Below are 18231 nucleotides of genomic sequence, written 5' to 3'. Positions count from 1 at the left end.
TTCTTAGTTCATATAAAGTTCCATAATTACCCTTATACAAACAGGTCTATTAATTTGAATTTAAATTAAATTATAAAATTATTTTTTGAATACTAGTTTCTTATTTCATTTTAAGTTTTCATGAGATGTTTTAAAATTAATTTCAATTATTAAATGATTAATCCTGTCTTATCATTTTAATTTTAAATAGAACTTGTTTAAAGCAATAAGGCATGCAAATTTCCATCATTAACCTAATGGAAATTCAAGACATAAAGTCAAGAAAGGCAAGTACATTCAACATGTGATTTTATTTCATATTATTTATTTATTATTATTATTAGAAATAATAATAATAATAATAATAATATGAAATCAAAACAAATTTCTTATCAAATTCAAATTCCACAATAATTTGCATGTGCTTGTGCTCTAATAGTCAAGAAAGTTCCAACACATTAAACACGTGGTAGAACAAAAAAAAATGATCAAGACGGCTATTGAATGTTTGAACAATGTCAAACCTGTTTGGTGGCTGGGAAAGTGCGGAGGAAAGCCCGCATGCAAATGACTGAAATTCAGCTTCCCATGCGAAACAACAAAAGTCAAAGAACTTTCAAGGCCAGATGCCTCAGTGTTTGGTTTCGTTGCCCAACTTCCAATAAAATGGAGGAAAGAAAAGACGGCAATAAAATGAAAAAAGAAAAAAGTCCCAAACTCTCTTGTTTGGTTTATTAGAAAATTTTGAAAAAAAGAAAAGAAAAAAGAAATGCAATTAAAATCTAAAAAATGTATATATGTTTTGTTTTCTTCCTGTTTTATACAAAAGTTGGGTGAAAAGTTGAATAAGTGTTATTTAGTTGTTTTTTTTATTATACTAGTTCTTTTTTTTTCATAATTAAAATAAAGTTTTAAACCTAATTTGTAACATCTTACATGGGAAAGTTCATGCCGCTACATAAGCATAGACTTCTCTTAACCATTTAAACATGTTTTAAAGTCGTGAATAATATTTACACGATCGGGAACAGGTCGTTATAAATGGTATTAAAGTTAATCCTTGATCCGAGTGTGAGACTTGTTTGACCCCATAAGGGGTGTTTATTTGTTTAAGCTCCCATGTGACATAATGAAGAGTTGTGTCTGGATAGGGGGAAAAGTTCTTAACACCTCTTAATCCTATAAACGTATTTTAAAGTCACACGATCAAGAATAGGTCATTACATAATTTGAATTGGTTTTTAAGAAATAAAAAATTGCCTTTTCAAACTTAATAAGGTCTCATTTGGAAACGAGTTTTTACCTAATTTAATATTTTTGTTATAATAAATGATTTTAAAAATAATTTAATACAGAACTAACAAAATTTTATTTTGACAAAATGATAAATATGCAAGGAATGTCATTAGTAGTTTAGATAAGTATCGACATCTTTAAGATCATTCCTAGATGATCCAAACCATGGTGTTTTTTATGAGATATACTATATGTTATAATACATCATCATAGAAATATAAATTTATTTTCTAAAAATTGACTATTCAAATAATTTGGTAACCATGGCACAATGCATATCCATTGATATAAATGCTTTTAATAATATATTTGTTATCAATAAACAATTGATGATATGATACCCTTGAGGGCCAACTCAAGTGATAAAGGGATGGAGAAGGTTTGTAGTGTAGGAGGTTTTAGGTTTAAGTCTCAAGGTGACAAAAATTTACCTATGAAAAAGAAAATTTACCTAAAAACAATTGATATAATACCATTTTTTGTAATATTTTATCTTTTCATATCTTTTGATTTTAATTATTTATGAATATTTTAAATATAAAATGAAAATATATAATATGAATAAATTTAATATAAAAATAAATATGTAGTGAATAAATTTAGAAATTTATGACATAACATTTTTTTTTGTTAAAAAAAATATTAATTTATTTTATAAATCTTATTACATTGTGGTTATAATATTTTAATTGTTAAAAATTTTAATTTTAATTTATATAAAATAAAAATAAAATATATTTCATAAAAATTATACTTAATCATTTATATTAATTTTATTAAAAATTAAAATTTTTGAGTATCGAAACTTAAATATCAATAAACACAACTCTTGAAAAAGAAGGAACCACTTCTTTATAAAATAAAATAAGTAACACTTAAAAAAAAAGTGAAAATCATGATCATTAATTTTGATTTTTATATAAAAATGTAAAAAAGTAAAAAAATAAAAAATAAAAAATAAAAAATAAAATAATATGATATATATATTTTTATTTAATTTTTATATATATAATAAAATTGATCAAATAAATAAATATTTTTAATATAAATATATAAAATATTATATTTTAAACCTTTAAATTTATTTATTGTATATTTAGTTTTATATTATTATTTTATATTAATTATTTTATGTTTAAAGTGTTTATAAATAATTAAAATTAAAAAATATATATTTTTGATAGTGCGTCTTGACGTTATTCTCCCCCGTTTCTTATTTGGTAAATACTTTTCGCATATAAAATGTATACCTAAATTACGAAATACGCAATTGGCTTTTCTGTGAGTACGAATCTCTCTCTCTATCGTTCTTCGCTTTCTCTCATAGATCTCTCGATCTCCTGCGCCCTTGCATCCTCCGATTCGTATGCTTTCTTATTAATTATCGTCTCGCAATTGCAATTTTGTGTTCAAGCCCCATTTTAATTTCAATTTTCCCCAACTTTTTTTAAAAGGAATCTGTGTCTTTTTGTTTTTTCCCGGTTCAGTTTGTTGAATTCCTTGTGGTTTTAGCCGTTGGGGGTCGGAATTGAAATGGGTATCTTTTTAATTCTAGGGTTTGTTTGACCGATTGTGGTAACCCTTGAATTTTTGTTGGTTTCGAAGGAAGTAAGGGTTTCTTTGGTATGTTTGCAGGGATTTTCGGTATACATTTGGGTTTTGGTTTCCGGAGACGTAATAGGTGAAGCTCTATGTTTGTTGATGTAAAAAAGGTACCGAATTTCAATCTTTTTCTTTTGGATTCTTTTTTTTTTTTCTGTAAATTTGGTCTCTGGTGACAATTTGTGTGTTTTTTTTAGGGAAAAGTCACCGATCATGATATGTAACTTTTATTTTTTTGGTTGCCGAGAAAATTGTTAAAAAGGAAAGGAATCAGAGAATAAAAAATTGAATTTTAGGTTTTATTTTTTTGGGTATTTTCTAAAAAAATTGAAAATCTAAAATCTGTTCAATTTCATGTTCTGGTTTTTGAATTTTCCGGTCCCTAATTAAAAGTCGTCTAAGGTCTAATGTTAAAATTTTGAATTCTTTTATTTTGTTGCCTTTTGTCAACAAGCAAGCGGAATGTAAATGCTTGAATTTATTTTAGAAATTGTGTTTTTGGTCTGAGTTTAAATGCTGATTTATTGTGAAGTTTGTTATTTTTTTGCTGTTTCTCAGAGTGGGAAATTTCATTGGCGATCATTTAGGTTTGTTGCTTGCATATTCCGTTTTTATTGTTCTTGCAAGATTGGTCCTTTTTAAAACTTAGGTCTACTTGGATTTCGTTGAACTGCTATTGCAGTGATAAAACCCAATAAGCATTTTTACTTCTGGATCATTTCTTAGCCATATAACAGATATATTATTTTCTTTTTATTTGTCCTTTCAATGTTTAAATTGGTTCATGTGGTTTCCACACTGTATTCCAAGTGGAATGAAATTGCTTTCTTGTTAAAATTTATTTATACTGTGTTTTGATGAATATATTACAATGAGAAACTTGCTTTATCAGTTGCTTTTTTGCTTCAAAATGACTATGCTATATGGGTTTTGAAATTTACATCTTGAACACATATGTGGTTTTCTTTCTTTTTCTTCTTCTTGTTGTTTCACCTTGAATGTTGCAAACTTTTGCATTGCCTTTGTTCTGATACATGGTCTCTTATATTATGCCTCCCTTTTTGTTTCTGTCTTGCTTAACCTTGACTGCTGATGGTGTATTGTGCCATCTCAGTTCATTGCTTTTTCTCCTTGGAAATTTTGTTGAACTTCTAGGTAATTGTGCTGTTATCCAGTAATACAGGCAAATGTATTGAATTTAGAATGCAGCAAAGAAGTAGAGCTTCTGTGATATACTGTTTTGGACAAATTCAGGTGCAGAATATAAATGTTGTTGCTAGATTATTATGAATAACGCCTGTGATAACACAAAGTTTGGTGGTAGTTGTGATGTGTTGGGTAAAGTAGAATCAAACAAATAGGAAGAGAATCAATGAGTTTAGCCAGAGTGCCCTTTTGCCCTTGTCCCCTCCCTTGTACAAACCACTACAGTTGTTTTTTTTTCAACAATTCTTCTTAGAAGGGTTCTTTGGAATTTGGAGTATGTCAAATAATCCATTTATTGGGTATAAGTGCCTGTTTATGAACAACTGTGTAGATTAGTTTAGTAGATTGTACTCCTGTGGAGAATTTCATATGGGGACAAGGACTAAACTTTCATTTATTATTTGGATCATTTCAAGCAAGTTAGGGGCAAGTACTAGACATGAGTCATTCTTTAGTGTTTTGAGGTAGTCCCAAACTTTTGTATTTCACTTGGGAAGAGCATTCTTTTCATGGAAATTGGAATCAGAGAACAAAGGAATTGTTCACTCTTCTCATAATCAACAAAACTATAGGATTTGATATGCTTCATTAAGAAGCTAATATAGAATATTCTAAATTAAGAGAAGAGGGATATTTGGGTTGTTTATGTACATGATCTCCCATTTTTGAACTCTTTGAGAATATGCAAGGAGGTTGAATGCCATGTCCCGATTTTGAGCTGTAAGTTGAACATAGATGGAAATTTATTTGATGACTTCTCTTTCTTTAGTTATTCATTGTCTATCATATTCTACCACCTCCTACTTGAATTAAGGACACAAAAATGACTGGGTTGATGAAAGGTCACCAATTTAGATTTTCTCATGATATTTAGATGTCTGCTTATGTTTTGGGTTATTATTCCCTGCTGATATTTCTGACTGCATCTCTACAAATATTTTGACTTTAAGCAGGGACGACTCACAGTATTGAATTATTCAACAACATGGGGCAAAGAAATATGATGTGCACTGGTCAGATGATTGATTTGCAAATGGATGAACGGAACCAAGGACATCATGTTATCAGTGTAACAAATTTTCCACAGCCTAATATGCACAGCATGTTATCAGCTCCAGGGAATTCAAGTAATTTTGATGTACGTCATTTACCTGAGCATTATGATGGCTCTGCTATGTTCTATGGGATTGGGCAGTACAATGGTGTTCAGCATCATCATCCAGTCCCAAGTCTTGATATAGGTGTTGCTCCTGGATCCAACATTTATAATCCTTACTTGACCCCTTCATCTGGAAACCGAGGGTTCCCTGTTTCTATAAATCACGGACCATCTGATCAGTTGCCATCTTCCAGCAATCATGGAGTCATTGGAGTTTCTACAGATGAGTATGGGAGGGAAAATCACTTTATGGATGGTGTTAGAGGTGCATGCAAACGAAAGAATGCTGAAGGCATCCTGGGGAATTTTCAGTATATTAATGGCTTAGCGAGCTCTAGTTCTTCAGTTCCTCCTTTCAATACAAGGCATCTTGAATCCGGGGTTTCCATGATGGATTCTGCATCTTTTGCCCAGCCACAGTACAGAGGGAATAATGCTCCTTCAATCATGGAAGTAGGATCTCACAGAAGTGTGAGGAACAGATCAGGTGCTGTTGGACTGGATTCTGTTCTGGCACATAATCATAACCATTTGGTTCAAGGAAACTATATTGGCCATCCTTTTCAGCCTTCTGGCAATCCCTGGGTCGACCAACAATCAGGCAATAATGGTAGTGATGGGGGAACTTTGGCCTGGAATCATGGACCTGCTTTACCTTATTTGCATGGTATATTGTCATCCCATATATTTGTTTCTCATTTTAGGTTTTTGAATGGAAGCCATTTAATGACAAAATCAAGTTTTATTTCTACACATTGACTTTATGGTCAACCGGCTGGCTGTAGAAATATTTCCAACAGGGATTTTCTGAATCATGTCATGTATGTGTCAGATATGTCTGTCCTCGCCTCCTCCCCGTGTGTGTGATATCTCTCCCTCCTTCCCTGATGTAGGACAACTCAAGGATGGCTGCCTACAATCAAATTGGTGGGTTAGGGTTTTTATCTTTTAGGGTTTAAGGAGAGGAACAAGAGATAAAATTTATGGCAGCAAAATAAAATAAAATAGACAAAAAGAAGATAAGGAGAAGAAGGGATAGAACCTTAGACTCTCACTAAGCTCTTCTAGGAATCTCACCATTGAAAATTGCAAAGTATGCAAGAAGGCTTCTTTAGGAAATGCAAGTTTACTAGGATTCTAAAAACCTATTATGACTCTAATTCTAATTCTCCTATAACTTAATTAGCCAATACTAATTTGACTCCAATAAATACTAATTCCAATTTAATTCCAACTAATACTAATCCTACTTTAATTGCAACTAATGCTGATTTGAGATATCTTGGAGATTCATCCTCATCTTTATTGTCTTTTTTTTATTTTTTTCAATGTTTTTGTCAGATTGCATTTTGTATCATTAATTGATTAACATACTTGTTGTAAATTTTTGACAACTTAGAAGTGGTTCTTGCTGTTTGAGACCAGCTTACTTTGTTTATTTTCAAGGAGCTTGTTTGCATTGTGACAAAAAGAGGCTATAAAATAAATAAATAAATAAACAACAACAACAAAGCCTAAGGAAAGTCAGTTTTTGACGACTATGTGTATAGGTGGTTGTTGCTGTTTGAGATCAGCTTACTTTATTTGTTAAGGAGATTTTTTGCATTGTGACAAACAGAGCCTAAGGAAAAACCAGTTATACTTGTTTTGTTCTAATAGTAGCTATAAAATATATACACTTATTATATTTGTGGCTTTCTGCCCCTTACTATATTTGCGCTCACTTAACAAAAAAAAAATATATATATATACACTTATTACATTCTGATCTAATGATGTTTCTCCCATTTACTTTCCAGGGAGCAATATCAGTGGAGGTTCTAGAGAGGCTGGGAATGTGGGTATACAGGGATATCATGATACATCTAGTGGCAGAAGTTCCACAAATTACCTTCAACCTCCTGTCCTTCACCGGCCCCATACTCTTCATTATCCACCACCACCACCACCACCTATGCAAGGAGCAAGAAGCCATTTCCACCCTCAAGTGGTGGCATCTTCGTATAGACTTCCCACAATTAGTTCACGTGGTCCTGTGCCTCCTCAGGTTGGTGTGGAGGCAGGGCCCAGGCATCCAGGACCTGTTCCACCAACTGGGATTAGGATATACCGATCTAATCGAGGGGGTGTCGCACCTGAGGCAACATCGAGACATCATAATCTTCCTTACTTGAGAATGCTCCCAGCAGAAGTAATATTTTCTCACCATTTCTGCAATTTTCCATTTCCTCTCTCTCTGTCTGTGATTTTGTTTTATTTGAAATGCAGTATATGGTATATTAGCAGTCATCAACTGCTTGGATTCTTCTGTAATATGCATTAACATGTGCCATATGTTGATGTATGTAGGAAGTTGCCATACTAGATCTTTCAGCATTTTATGAAGTAGGGGATCTCATTGACCATCACAGAGATATGCGATTAGACATAGAAGATATGTCTTATGAGGTACCCACAGGAAGCTTGATTACTTAATCTTTGTAAAGAAGGTTTGATTGTTGGATATGGGCAACCTATATATGAATGTATTGCAGGAGCTTCTTGCATTGGGGGAACGGATTGGTCACGTAAGCACTGGATTGTCAGAGGAATCCATTACAAATTGTCTAAAAACTAGAACTTATATATCTTCAACTTGTCTCAATCTGGAAGAGGCAGCAAGTATGGATCTAGAAAATGATTCTTGCATTATATGCCAGGTATTGACATATTACTCAAGCAGTTGAAAATTAACTTTGTGTAATGGTTGGGTTCTTGTTGAGGGCCAGTGAGTGCTTGTGTTTTTGTTGTTTTTTTTAGGTGACACTTTACCTATAAAAAAAAAATTACTCAAGCAGTTGAAAAGCTTGTTATAATTTGACCTTTTCAGTTTTCATTCCAATTTTTATCATATAATTTAATGAATTCCAACTTTCTAGAATAATTTTCAGTTAGTTTGCCAAACTTGCTATTTTCTCTAAATATTGTTGTAGTGGTATGTATGCTTTTTTCTTCTTTAACATGGCAAGAGCTTTGCTAGGGGCTAGGGCTAGACCTCATTAGTATAATAAAATAGCAGTATCTTAGCATTAGGAATTAGAATATAGAGTAGGTGTCCTTATATTCAAGTTAAGTTCACTATTTGATAAGGCTTTATTTATGTTCTGATTAGAATTTTAGTGGATTCTATTTTATCTAGGCTTGTAGTTTATGTTTCCTATTAGGAATGATTCAGTCAAGATTAGGATTGATTTCCTATTATATTTGGGAACAGAGAATTTTTCATTCACTATTTGTTCGATAAAATTATTTGTTAGAAAACTCTCTCTCTCTCTCTAATTTATTCAAGAGTTGTTTTTTTTATTCCTTTCTTAATTCCCTTTTCCCCATTCTTTTTCTGGTGTGTCAAATTGGTGTCAGCCCAAAAATACCTAGATCTATACTTTTATACCATGGTTGGACTTGGTAAGGGGTCATGGTGAAAGAGGGAACCAAGATCAACCATCAGAGATGGTGTAGATGAGGTGAATGATTGAGGATTTGTCACAAGCTGTTCAAATGCTTCAGCGATGTGAATTGATGGAAGCCCATATGAAGAGTCTGGAAGGCACTGTACTGCCTTGGACATAGCAGGAGGTAGTCATGAGGAAGAATCTTTTGAGGTAGAAGAAAACCCCTTTTATGATTCTAGACAAATAGAACATCAAACAAAATGAGTTGGAAGATAAGTTGGTTCATACACTTGATTTGAATGGAGGAATCAGAATTGAAGTTGCTGATTTTTTTGGGAAGATGCATGCCGAAAATTATTTGAATTAGGAATCAAGTTTGGAGAAACCTTTGGTTGAAGAAAGAAAAATGTTGTTTGTAAAGCTTAAAGTTGAAGGGTATTGTTCTTCAATGGCGGAAGAGAGTTGAAGGGCCACATAGTTGACAAGGGAAACTAAAAGTTAGCACATGTGATGAGAATACATGAAAGCTAAAATGCAGAAACAATTCTTACTGGCTGATTATGTGATGGAGTTTATGAGCAGTTCCACTCATTGGAACAAAGAGGTGCCTCAGTTGGGTGGGTGTATGCTTCTGAGTTTGATAAATCTCTCTACTCAGGCTGGTTTCAATGAGAATAATGAACAAATTATATCTCATAACCTTATGGGCTTGAATTAATCAATTAGAGATGAGATGGGAGTGGATGGTTTGTTCAACTTGGAAGATGCTTGACAATATGCCTTAATGGCCAAAAAGAAGGTATGGTGCAAGAAAACCTATTTCTGGGTGCTTTGATGGTGTGTCACATAGGAGACTGCTGTTCAAAGTTTTTGGAGTGATCAAACTGGGAAAGAAAAAAAAAAAAAACTAGCAGGAAAGAATGATGGAGTCTACCATAAATAGTTGAATTGGTGATATAGTAGCATCTGTGTTGATAAGGGTGTAAAAGGTTAAAAAATACTGAAGTTTGAAATGAAAATAGCCTTGTTCCATTAAAACCCAGGCAGCATGTCAAAAACCAGTTGTTTTACTTGTGGATGACAACACCAAAAGTTGAATAAAAAGATTGAAGCCAATATAATATTATCAGCAAACATGTATTATATGGTTGTAAGGTGTACAGTGTTATTCTTGATAGTGGTAACAGGGATAATATTGTTTCAAAAAAGAGTGTTGAAAAGTTGAAGTTGTCCATTGAAAAGCATCCTACCCCTTACAAAATTGCATGATTTTGAAAGGGAACAAGGTGCCAGTTACAGTGAAGTTCCCTGTGGGGAATGCTATTAATGATGAGGCTTGGTGTGATATTGTGCCTATGGATGCTTCTCAAATTCTATTTGGAAGACCATGGTTGTATGAGAAAGATGAGGTCTATTTCACAAAACCGAACACATATTCATTCTGAAAGGATGGTGAGAAGTTGACAATGCAGCCCCTTAAGGAGGAAGACACTAATTACATCAAAAGGGTTGTGACAGCTCAAAAATTTGAACAACAGAATAGATCACATGAGTGATGTGAATCAAAAAATAGATGATGTTGACTGCAAAAATACTATCCTTAAAGAGATGCTAGTTTTTGATATCATGAAACGAGGTAACGAAAGTATGTGGATTGGAGAGGAAGAGCTGAGAGCTGAGAAACCTTGAAATGGCTAAAGTTTTCTTGTCAGTCTAGTTTTGATGCAGAAGCACTCAAGAAATAATGCTAAGGCTAAACTGCCTTAGTGTAGTAAAAATAGAATTTTTTTAGTACTAGGAATTAGAATTAGATTAGGCTTCCATATATTTAAGTTTCCTATTCTAATTAGGTTTATTAAATTATACTTTATTTAGAATTCAAGTTTATTTTTCCTATTAGGAATAATATTAGGATTGTTTTGGATTAGGATTATATTTAGGTTTAGGATTGGGATCTTAGGTCTATAAACATTTAGTATTATAGACAATTATTCAGTCCTTATATATACAATAAAATTATAAAATTAGTTGTTAGAAAACAATCTTGAATTTATTCACAGAGTAGTTTTTTTATTCCTTTCTCTATTCCCTTCTTTCATTCTTCTTCAGCTGCACCGTATTTCCCAGTGCCCTTTATTGCTGAATAATAACCAAGCCATGAAGCTATTGATATATCATTATTTTAGGTCACAAGAAGCAAGCTTATATTTCTATTTGACAAATATGCAACTTGGGATTTGTTTGCAGGAGGAGTATCGGAATCAAGAGAAGATTGGATTTCTTGATTGTGGGCATGAGTACCATGCAGGTTGCTTGAAGAAGTGGCTGCTGGTGAAGAATGTCTGCCCCATCTGCAAAGCCCCAGCAATGACCCCAAAATAGAAGGATGTATAAAGGAGTGACGATGGTTGAAAGCTTATGCAGGCAGCCCTTTGTTTTCTGACTAATCTATCTTATCTTAACCAAGTTGGTACTTCGTTATGTATCATACCGTATATAAATACAGGTATATGACTAACACACTGTTTAAACCATTTATTTGTTGGCTTTCAGTGACTGTCCTGGGCTGTCATAACTGTACAGACTTTGTCATTAATTCATGGGTTCTGCTCTGGATGCACTTGTGTATTAACTTTCAGTTAACATGTCACACTCCTTTGGAGTTATGGATTGATGTATATGATGCCAGTCCTCTGAAGTTATGCATTGATGTATTATAGTATACCATTATAACCTTGTCCAAAGTCGAAAATCCATTATTTTGATTTACTTATTTGTTTGTTGGGTGTCAGACTTTTGAAGCGAATGAATGATGTTCTGTTTGCAGGTGGGTTTGGGTTAAACGTTGGATCAGTGAAAATTTAAGATGAGATCCTCTTTTTAGAGATGTTTTTTGTAATTTTCTTTATAACTTTGGATATAAATATGTGAGATTTTAATTGGAGATAATATATGTACATGTCAGCATAGAGTCAGCATAAGAGGGGAATTATGAGATTCCTTGAAGAGAAGAATATGTTTGCATATAGGGTCATTGTGAAAACCAACATGAACTAAGAAGATGGAAGGGTGATTGTAAGATACAATGTAAGGAGATGTAGCAATGTAGTGGCATTAGGGGATTTTGTTAAATCCCACATGGACTAACTAGAGCTGTAAGGGTCTACATCAGTTAGGGAGATTTCACAGGTGGGGGAGAGATCTCCCCATCCACCTGAAGTAAACAATATCTATAGGAAGGGAGATGATCTTCTAAACTATAGCAGATGATGATGTGTAAATGTGTTAGTATATACCTCTCTATAAGGAAAAATATGGTTATCCAAAATTCCGAACTTGAATTTTTCGGTAATATTGAGTTGAAACTCATGCTAGCTCGGGTGCCATGTGCTTGCCTCGAATGCAAGCAACTTGTGCCCTCGAACCACTACCAAATCTTGACATGATCCCTTGTAAGACTGCGTCATCCCCGGTCTTATTCCATAGACATTCATGGGTCCAAGTTACCAGTCCATGAGGCGTTGGTATGGCATCATCCGAGCTAAGGTGCTACATAGAATCAACAAAAGAGAAAAATGGAGCCCAACAATGTCGCATAGGAGAGAGACTCGATGATGACCTAGGGTAGAGAGGGTGAGTACGAACTGGAGAGATGGGCGATTGTGAGAAATATGTTCTTAACATTTTGGGTTGCCATGCATGTTTTGCTCTAAAGTACACAGTATCCGCATGAGGATCCCCAAAATCTTATAGGTCTTACCTGCAAAGTATGTATCCAAAGCATATAATATCCATAATTGCATCCATCCCTTGGTTTATTCCTACATTATTATAATCTTTTAAAAAATACTTAAACAAATTCTTTGAATCCTCCCATTTTTACGTGGAAAACCGAGGTAAAAAATCAGTAGGTGTAAAGCTTCAAACCTTAATCCACTGTATGGAATTAAGTCATATAAATTTATCTCACTGCTTTATCCTAAAAACTTAATCTTTAGAACTTACAACTTGATCTACATTGGCGATGCAACAATCTTGAATTGCTCCAGTAAATATATCCTAGTCTTGTTGAAGAGATGCAAGTCTTCCAACCCAAGATTTACTAAGAAATTTAAGAATAGTACGACAAGTTAGGTTAAGTCTCTCGACGTGTTTTATAAAAAAACACATTTAGGTAGAAAAAAATATATATAGGAAAAAAACTAGTGAAATTGGAATTAATTTAGAAATCATATTTTATTAAAAACAATTTAAAAACTTAAAAGTTTTAAAAGAATTTGAAAAGATTTTATATGTTAAATTTAAAAAAAAATGGAAAAAGTTTTTCTTTTTAAAATTCTTAATTTTAAATCTTTAATTGAAAATTCATTTCCAAATTATTTTTATTATTTGAAAAAAAAAATCTTTTTAAAATTCTTTCCAAATTAATTAAAACTTTTTAACATTTTAACTTTCCAATTAAGGAAAAAAAACAACCTTTAATTTTTAATGAAAAGTAAATTACCATCTAAAAAGCTTCAAACTAAAAAATAATTAGAACAAAATTGTCAATGTACAACTAAGACTCATTGTCGTATTCATCGATTTTTTATTACAGATAAGTACAGTTTGAACAATTCCTTGTAAATAATATTGATGCATAATTCCCCTTTGGACCTTTGGATTCCATTCATATATATTTATACATACATGAATAAGAAGAAATAAAATAAAAAAATTTCTTCTTGATTGATTTGATGACAGGAAAAGACTATATTCATTAGGAAGATAGAGGCAATCTTTTCAAATTAGACTCATCAAATCAACAAATGACTTTTGGCCACACTAAAAATAGAAAAATAAAAAAGGTCAAATGATTCATAATGCATTTCAAAAAAATAATATAGAATTGGTGTAAGTCTTTATGTATATTAAGGTGGTTATCAAAAAAATAATAATTAATATATTTGGTTTTATTTAGACTTTTTTTAGTATCAACACATAGACCAATCAATATTTAAAAATAATAGAACAAAATTAACTAAATTAAATCATGAGTCTACTGTTTTTTCTTTGTATACAATCAAGGATAAAAATATCGATAAATATACATATATCAGTACTTGGATTTTAAAGATATATAAAAAAAATCAATTAATATTTTACAAATACATTTTAATTATATGGGTTGATATCAATATATTGTTTTTAGTTGAATAAAAAAACCTAAATATTTTGATTTTTTTTATTTAGTCAATATCATCTAATATTGATTTATTCAAATGAGTTTTTTTTTTGTATTTTTTATTTTTTAAAACTCTTTTATTTTTAGACATTAGGAAAATAAACAAAAATTATTCTCTTTGAAAATGTACTGTTTGCACAATGTAAAAGTTTTCAAAATATTTCCAAATTTTAAATTTTTTCTTGGAATATACAAAAAGTTACCAAAAACACTTCCAATATATTCTATTCGAACCAAATTCTCAAAACATTATTTTATTTTAAAAAGTTTTTCAAAACAAAAAATTAGTTTTCAAAATTAGTTTCCAAACAGGGATAAAATCTTAACAACTTCTATGCTTATGACTCGACTATAATGCTTAAAAATAAAAAATGTGGGACTTTGAAGTGAGGCAACGCGTTTTTCTCCCTCACCATGCAAGTTCATCCTCGACTCTTCAAAGATTCCTGTAAAACCTGCGAAGTCATGGGGCTTTGACTTTCATTGACTGTTGAATTTTAAAGCTTAAATGGTGGCCAGAGGTGAACTTTCATAAGAAAATATAGGAGATGGGCTATCTTCAAATGAGTCGATTTTTCTTCTCTTTCATGACCTGGGTGCAAGCTGCAGCTGATCATGGAGGCATCAGCTACAGCAATGACAGTATAGGAGTCATTGTTGATTATGGTTCCCGTGTGGGCAAAGAAGAGAAAGTAGCAATGGAGTTGGCCATTGATGATTTCTACAACAAGACTAATCAACGATTGGTTTTGCGTTTGAGAGACTCTCAAGGCGATCCTCTTCGCAGGAGGCTTTCAGGTAAAATTTCCACAACCACAGCCTTCAGATAGGCTCTATTGATATATAAGAATTCTGGGTAATATGAAATCAGTAAAAAAACACTAAGCTGAGCTCAATGCCATCGTGTAAATTGGCAGAACTATCATCAATGATAGCATACAGTCATAGCATACTATGATCCGAAAAAAGCAAAGTAGGATTGATATGAACTGAAAAGAAAGGTAAGGAATGGTGTTTCTAACCATAATGATCTGGACTGCAGCTAACCATGGACCTCATAGAGAAGCAGCAAGTGCAGGCCATTGTAGGCCTTCAGACTTGGGAGGAGGTGCGCCATTCCTGGTTCAAGCCTCACCAATTAGATACTGGCAAATGAATGCAGTGGCTGCCATTGTTGGATCCTGGAGATGGCGTTGGATCACTGTGATATACGAGGACATTGACTCTGCTGCCACTGATATCATTCCATGTCTTGCTGATGCCCTCAAGCAAGTGGGTTCAGAAATTGGCTACCTTCTGGCTCTTCCACCATTTACTGTCAATTCCTCTACTCCTTTATCAGATGAGCTTGAGCGGCTTAAAGGAAGGCAATCAAGAGTATTTGTGCTTCATTCCTCTTTATCAATGGCAGTGAGTCTATTTCAAACAGCTAACGAATTGGGCATGATGGAAGAGGGCTGTGTTTGGATCATTACATACAGCACCACGAGTCTTGTACATTCTGTGAATTCTGCAATCATCTCTCATCAATGCAAGGCATTCTAGGATTGAAGAGCTACTTCTCTCAAAGTGGACCATGGTTCCAGGAGTTCGACCTCAGATTCAGAGAAAAGTTTCATTCCTTGTATCCCAAGGAAGACAACCAAGAGCCTGGGATTTTCGCTCTGCAGGCATATGATGCTGTATGGTGTGTGGCTCTTGCAATGGAGGCAGCTTCAAGCAGCAAAAAAGGGTCAATCCAACCATTGTTAGAAAGAATAGCACTCACTGATTTCCATGCACTAACCAGTAGAATCCAATTCAACAGGCGAAGCTTGGCTCCACTGCAAACCTTTTAGATTACTAATGTGATTGGAAAGAGTTACAGAGAACTCGGGTTCTGGTTCAAGGGATTTGGTTTCTCCAAGACTACCAATGAGACAGCAAAATACGGTAGGCAGCTCCGATTCCTTGGACAAGTGCTCTGGCCAGGATACCCTTGGTCTGTTCCAAGAGGATGGTCTCTTCCAACAAGCCAAAAACCATTGCGGATCGGTGTCCCCCAACGTGGAACATTCCAACAGTTCGTTAACGTGACATATGATGGAAGCCATTATTCTGTTACCGGATTGTCCATCGAGGTTTTCAATGCAACTCTAGAACACCCGGGATATCCTTTAACATACAAGCTCATTCCTTACAATGGCAGCTATGATTCACTGGTGGAGCAGGTTCATCTCAAGGTAAGAGATCTTTTTTCCTTTGTTCCTTGACACCATAACTCAGTGTTAAACTATACTTCCAGACATCTCAGAAGCGGTGGTGAAATTGTATGAAAAGGGTGAGATAATGTACTTACGTAACAAGTTGGTCCACTCCCAGAAATGCTTGGAAGTGGAAGCAGACGATGATCACAGCATTAGCCCAGACAGCCTTTGGGCGCTCTTCTTAGCAACAGGAGCTACATCAACAGTTTCACTGGCAATCTATGTGGCACGCCATGCCAGAAGCAGCATTTCCAGGATTTTATGTTGGAACACAGGCATTTGGAGGCTGACATCTGCAGCAATGAGATCCTGGATACATCACCATGCACAAAGAACACGATCCTCTGCTGGAGACATCAAAAGAACCAGTTCTCTAGTAGAGTTAGGAACGTACAGAGGAAGCCACGGAAATGCCTAAGACAAAAGGGATTCACAAGAACACTTCAGACATACCGTGCCATGGCGAGCTATGGACTCTGGAAGTTCTTCCTTCTCTCTTAGAAAAGCCACAATGTACTGCATATGGAACTTACTGCTTGGATTCCTTAAAAGTATATTAATTTTTAAAAATAATTTTAAATTTAAAAACAACTCAATTACCACCAAAAATTCATAAACTAAATTAGTCGATAATAATTTTGCTGTTGTTATTAAACAGATCGATGAATTTAAAATAAAACAATACTTGATATTGAATTTATTAATAAGTCTAATAATTTTTAAAAATAATTTAGAATTTCAAAATAAATCCAATTAATATTAAAAAATAATAGACCAAAATTAGTTAAGAATAAGTTATGATTTTATTATTTTTTCTTTGTATACAATTATATTTTTCTAAATTTTTTCATTAGATAAATAGATTCTAAATCAATTAAAACTAAATCAACTTAGACTTTTTTTAAATTAATTTTAAGAATAATTTGAAATTCAAAAAATTGATTGTATTAATTAAATCAACATATTCATAATGAAATTTTGACTCATTTATATATTAAAAAAATTAATTTTTTTTGTTTTTAAATTAAATATGATTAATAATCATTATTTTTAAACTATTTGTGGACCCCGCATTTTCGATCGCTCGAATGCGTTTCCCACTCGAATGGCGAAACTCGATTTTGATTTGAAAATGATTTTTATTTATTGTTTGAAAAATGACTTGGAGTCGCCACTTATTTTTGTTTTTATTTTTAAAGGGTAAACAAAATAAGAAAGAAAAACCCTAAGTGTGACTCCTTATTTTAGAAAAGGCGGTCTGTGAAAAACCGGATCAGGTTCGGGGGTCAGGTTACTTATCGGGAAGGTACGGTAAAGACCGTAGCACCCCTCTAAGTCCCTAATGTCGGGCCTCTACTAATAGAATGAAGCTGGTGTGGCAATGATGAGGAAATCAATAAATACTCAAATCAATCATGCACATATGAGTATCAAAACATGCATATAGCAAGATCAGAATAAGAACAGATGTGTACCTGGGCAACGATTCTTCAATGCGCTATCAAGAAGTGAGATTAGTGCACAATTAATGAATAGTCTCATGCATATCATAGAGCAGAATAAATCATTCATGCATGGCAATCAAATCAATCAATTAATCAATCAATCACATATGTTGGGCCCCCACCAAAGCCCGTTTTTATTTTGAGTGAATTAATTTCACAAATTCTATCACTTAGAATTGCGAAAATAAATTCACACTTATTTTAAAACATTTTAAAAAAATCACAGAAAATTCAAATGTGGCTCACCGGAAAGGAAATGGTGGCCAAGTTTTATTGAAAATCGGGTTTTTGAAGCCTAAGAAAAAATGCTAAGGATGAAAAAGGAGGAATGGAAATTATTTGGGAGAATTAAATTTGGAGGATCATAGGCAAGATGGAGCTTAGGAAGTTATTTTGAAAACAAAGATGAAGTAATGACAGAAGAACATAAGGCCCAAAGACGTCCATGTAGGCCATGCAGAGTGGGATTCTGAACTTGGTGCACCTTGAACACCAGTTGCATGCCTTCTCTAAAATCCCAGCGGAGCCGGAGTGATGAACACTGCGAGATCATCAGTATACTGAAACTGATGATGGGCGAGGA

General features: G+C 33.3%; 2 protein-coding genes across 4 annotated transcripts; both read left to right on the top strand.

The window, feature by feature from the left end:
- The first annotated feature begins 2506 nt into the window (after positions 1-2506).
- Positions 2507-11289, top strand: LOC100264059 (probable E3 ubiquitin-protein ligase ZFP1). Of its 3 annotated transcripts, none has more exons than XM_019217389.2 (7): positions 2507-2639; positions 2911-2978; positions 5037-5909; positions 7042-7433; positions 7592-7690; positions 7777-7941; positions 10921-11289. In XM_019217389.2, exons 3-7 carry the CDS (start codon positions 5069-5071, stop codon positions 11053-11055), a joined length of 1632 nt encoding a protein of 543 aa, XP_019072934.1. In that variant the 5' UTR covers positions 2507-2639; positions 2911-2978; positions 5037-5068; the 3' UTR covers positions 11056-11289. The 3 variants fall into 3 exon arrangements, with proteins under 3 accessions (XP_019072934.1, XP_002282878.1, XP_010644155.1); XM_002282842.4 differs by having other exon boundaries at positions 2911-2987; XM_010645853.3 differs by having other exon boundaries at positions 2529-2556; positions 2911-2987.
- A 3156-nt stretch (positions 11290-14445) lies between these two features.
- LOC104877553 (glutamate receptor 2.7) lies at positions 14446-16561 on the top strand. Its single transcript, XM_010646066.1, has 5 exons — positions 14446-14695; positions 14940-15307; positions 15379-15629; positions 15765-16119; positions 16259-16561. Exons 1-5 carry the CDS (start codon positions 14446-14448, stop codon positions 16559-16561), a joined length of 1527 nt encoding a protein of 508 aa, XP_010644368.1.
- The last annotated feature ends 1670 nt before the right edge of the window (positions 16562-18231 follow it).

This window comes from Vitis vinifera, chromosome 19 (genome assembly GCF_030704535.1).
Source record: "Vitis vinifera cultivar Pinot Noir 40024 chromosome 19, ASM3070453v1".
Classification (NCBI taxonomy): Eukaryota; Viridiplantae; Streptophyta; class Magnoliopsida; order Vitales; family Vitaceae; genus Vitis; species Vitis vinifera.
This window is presented reverse-complemented; position numbering and strand designations above follow the sequence as displayed.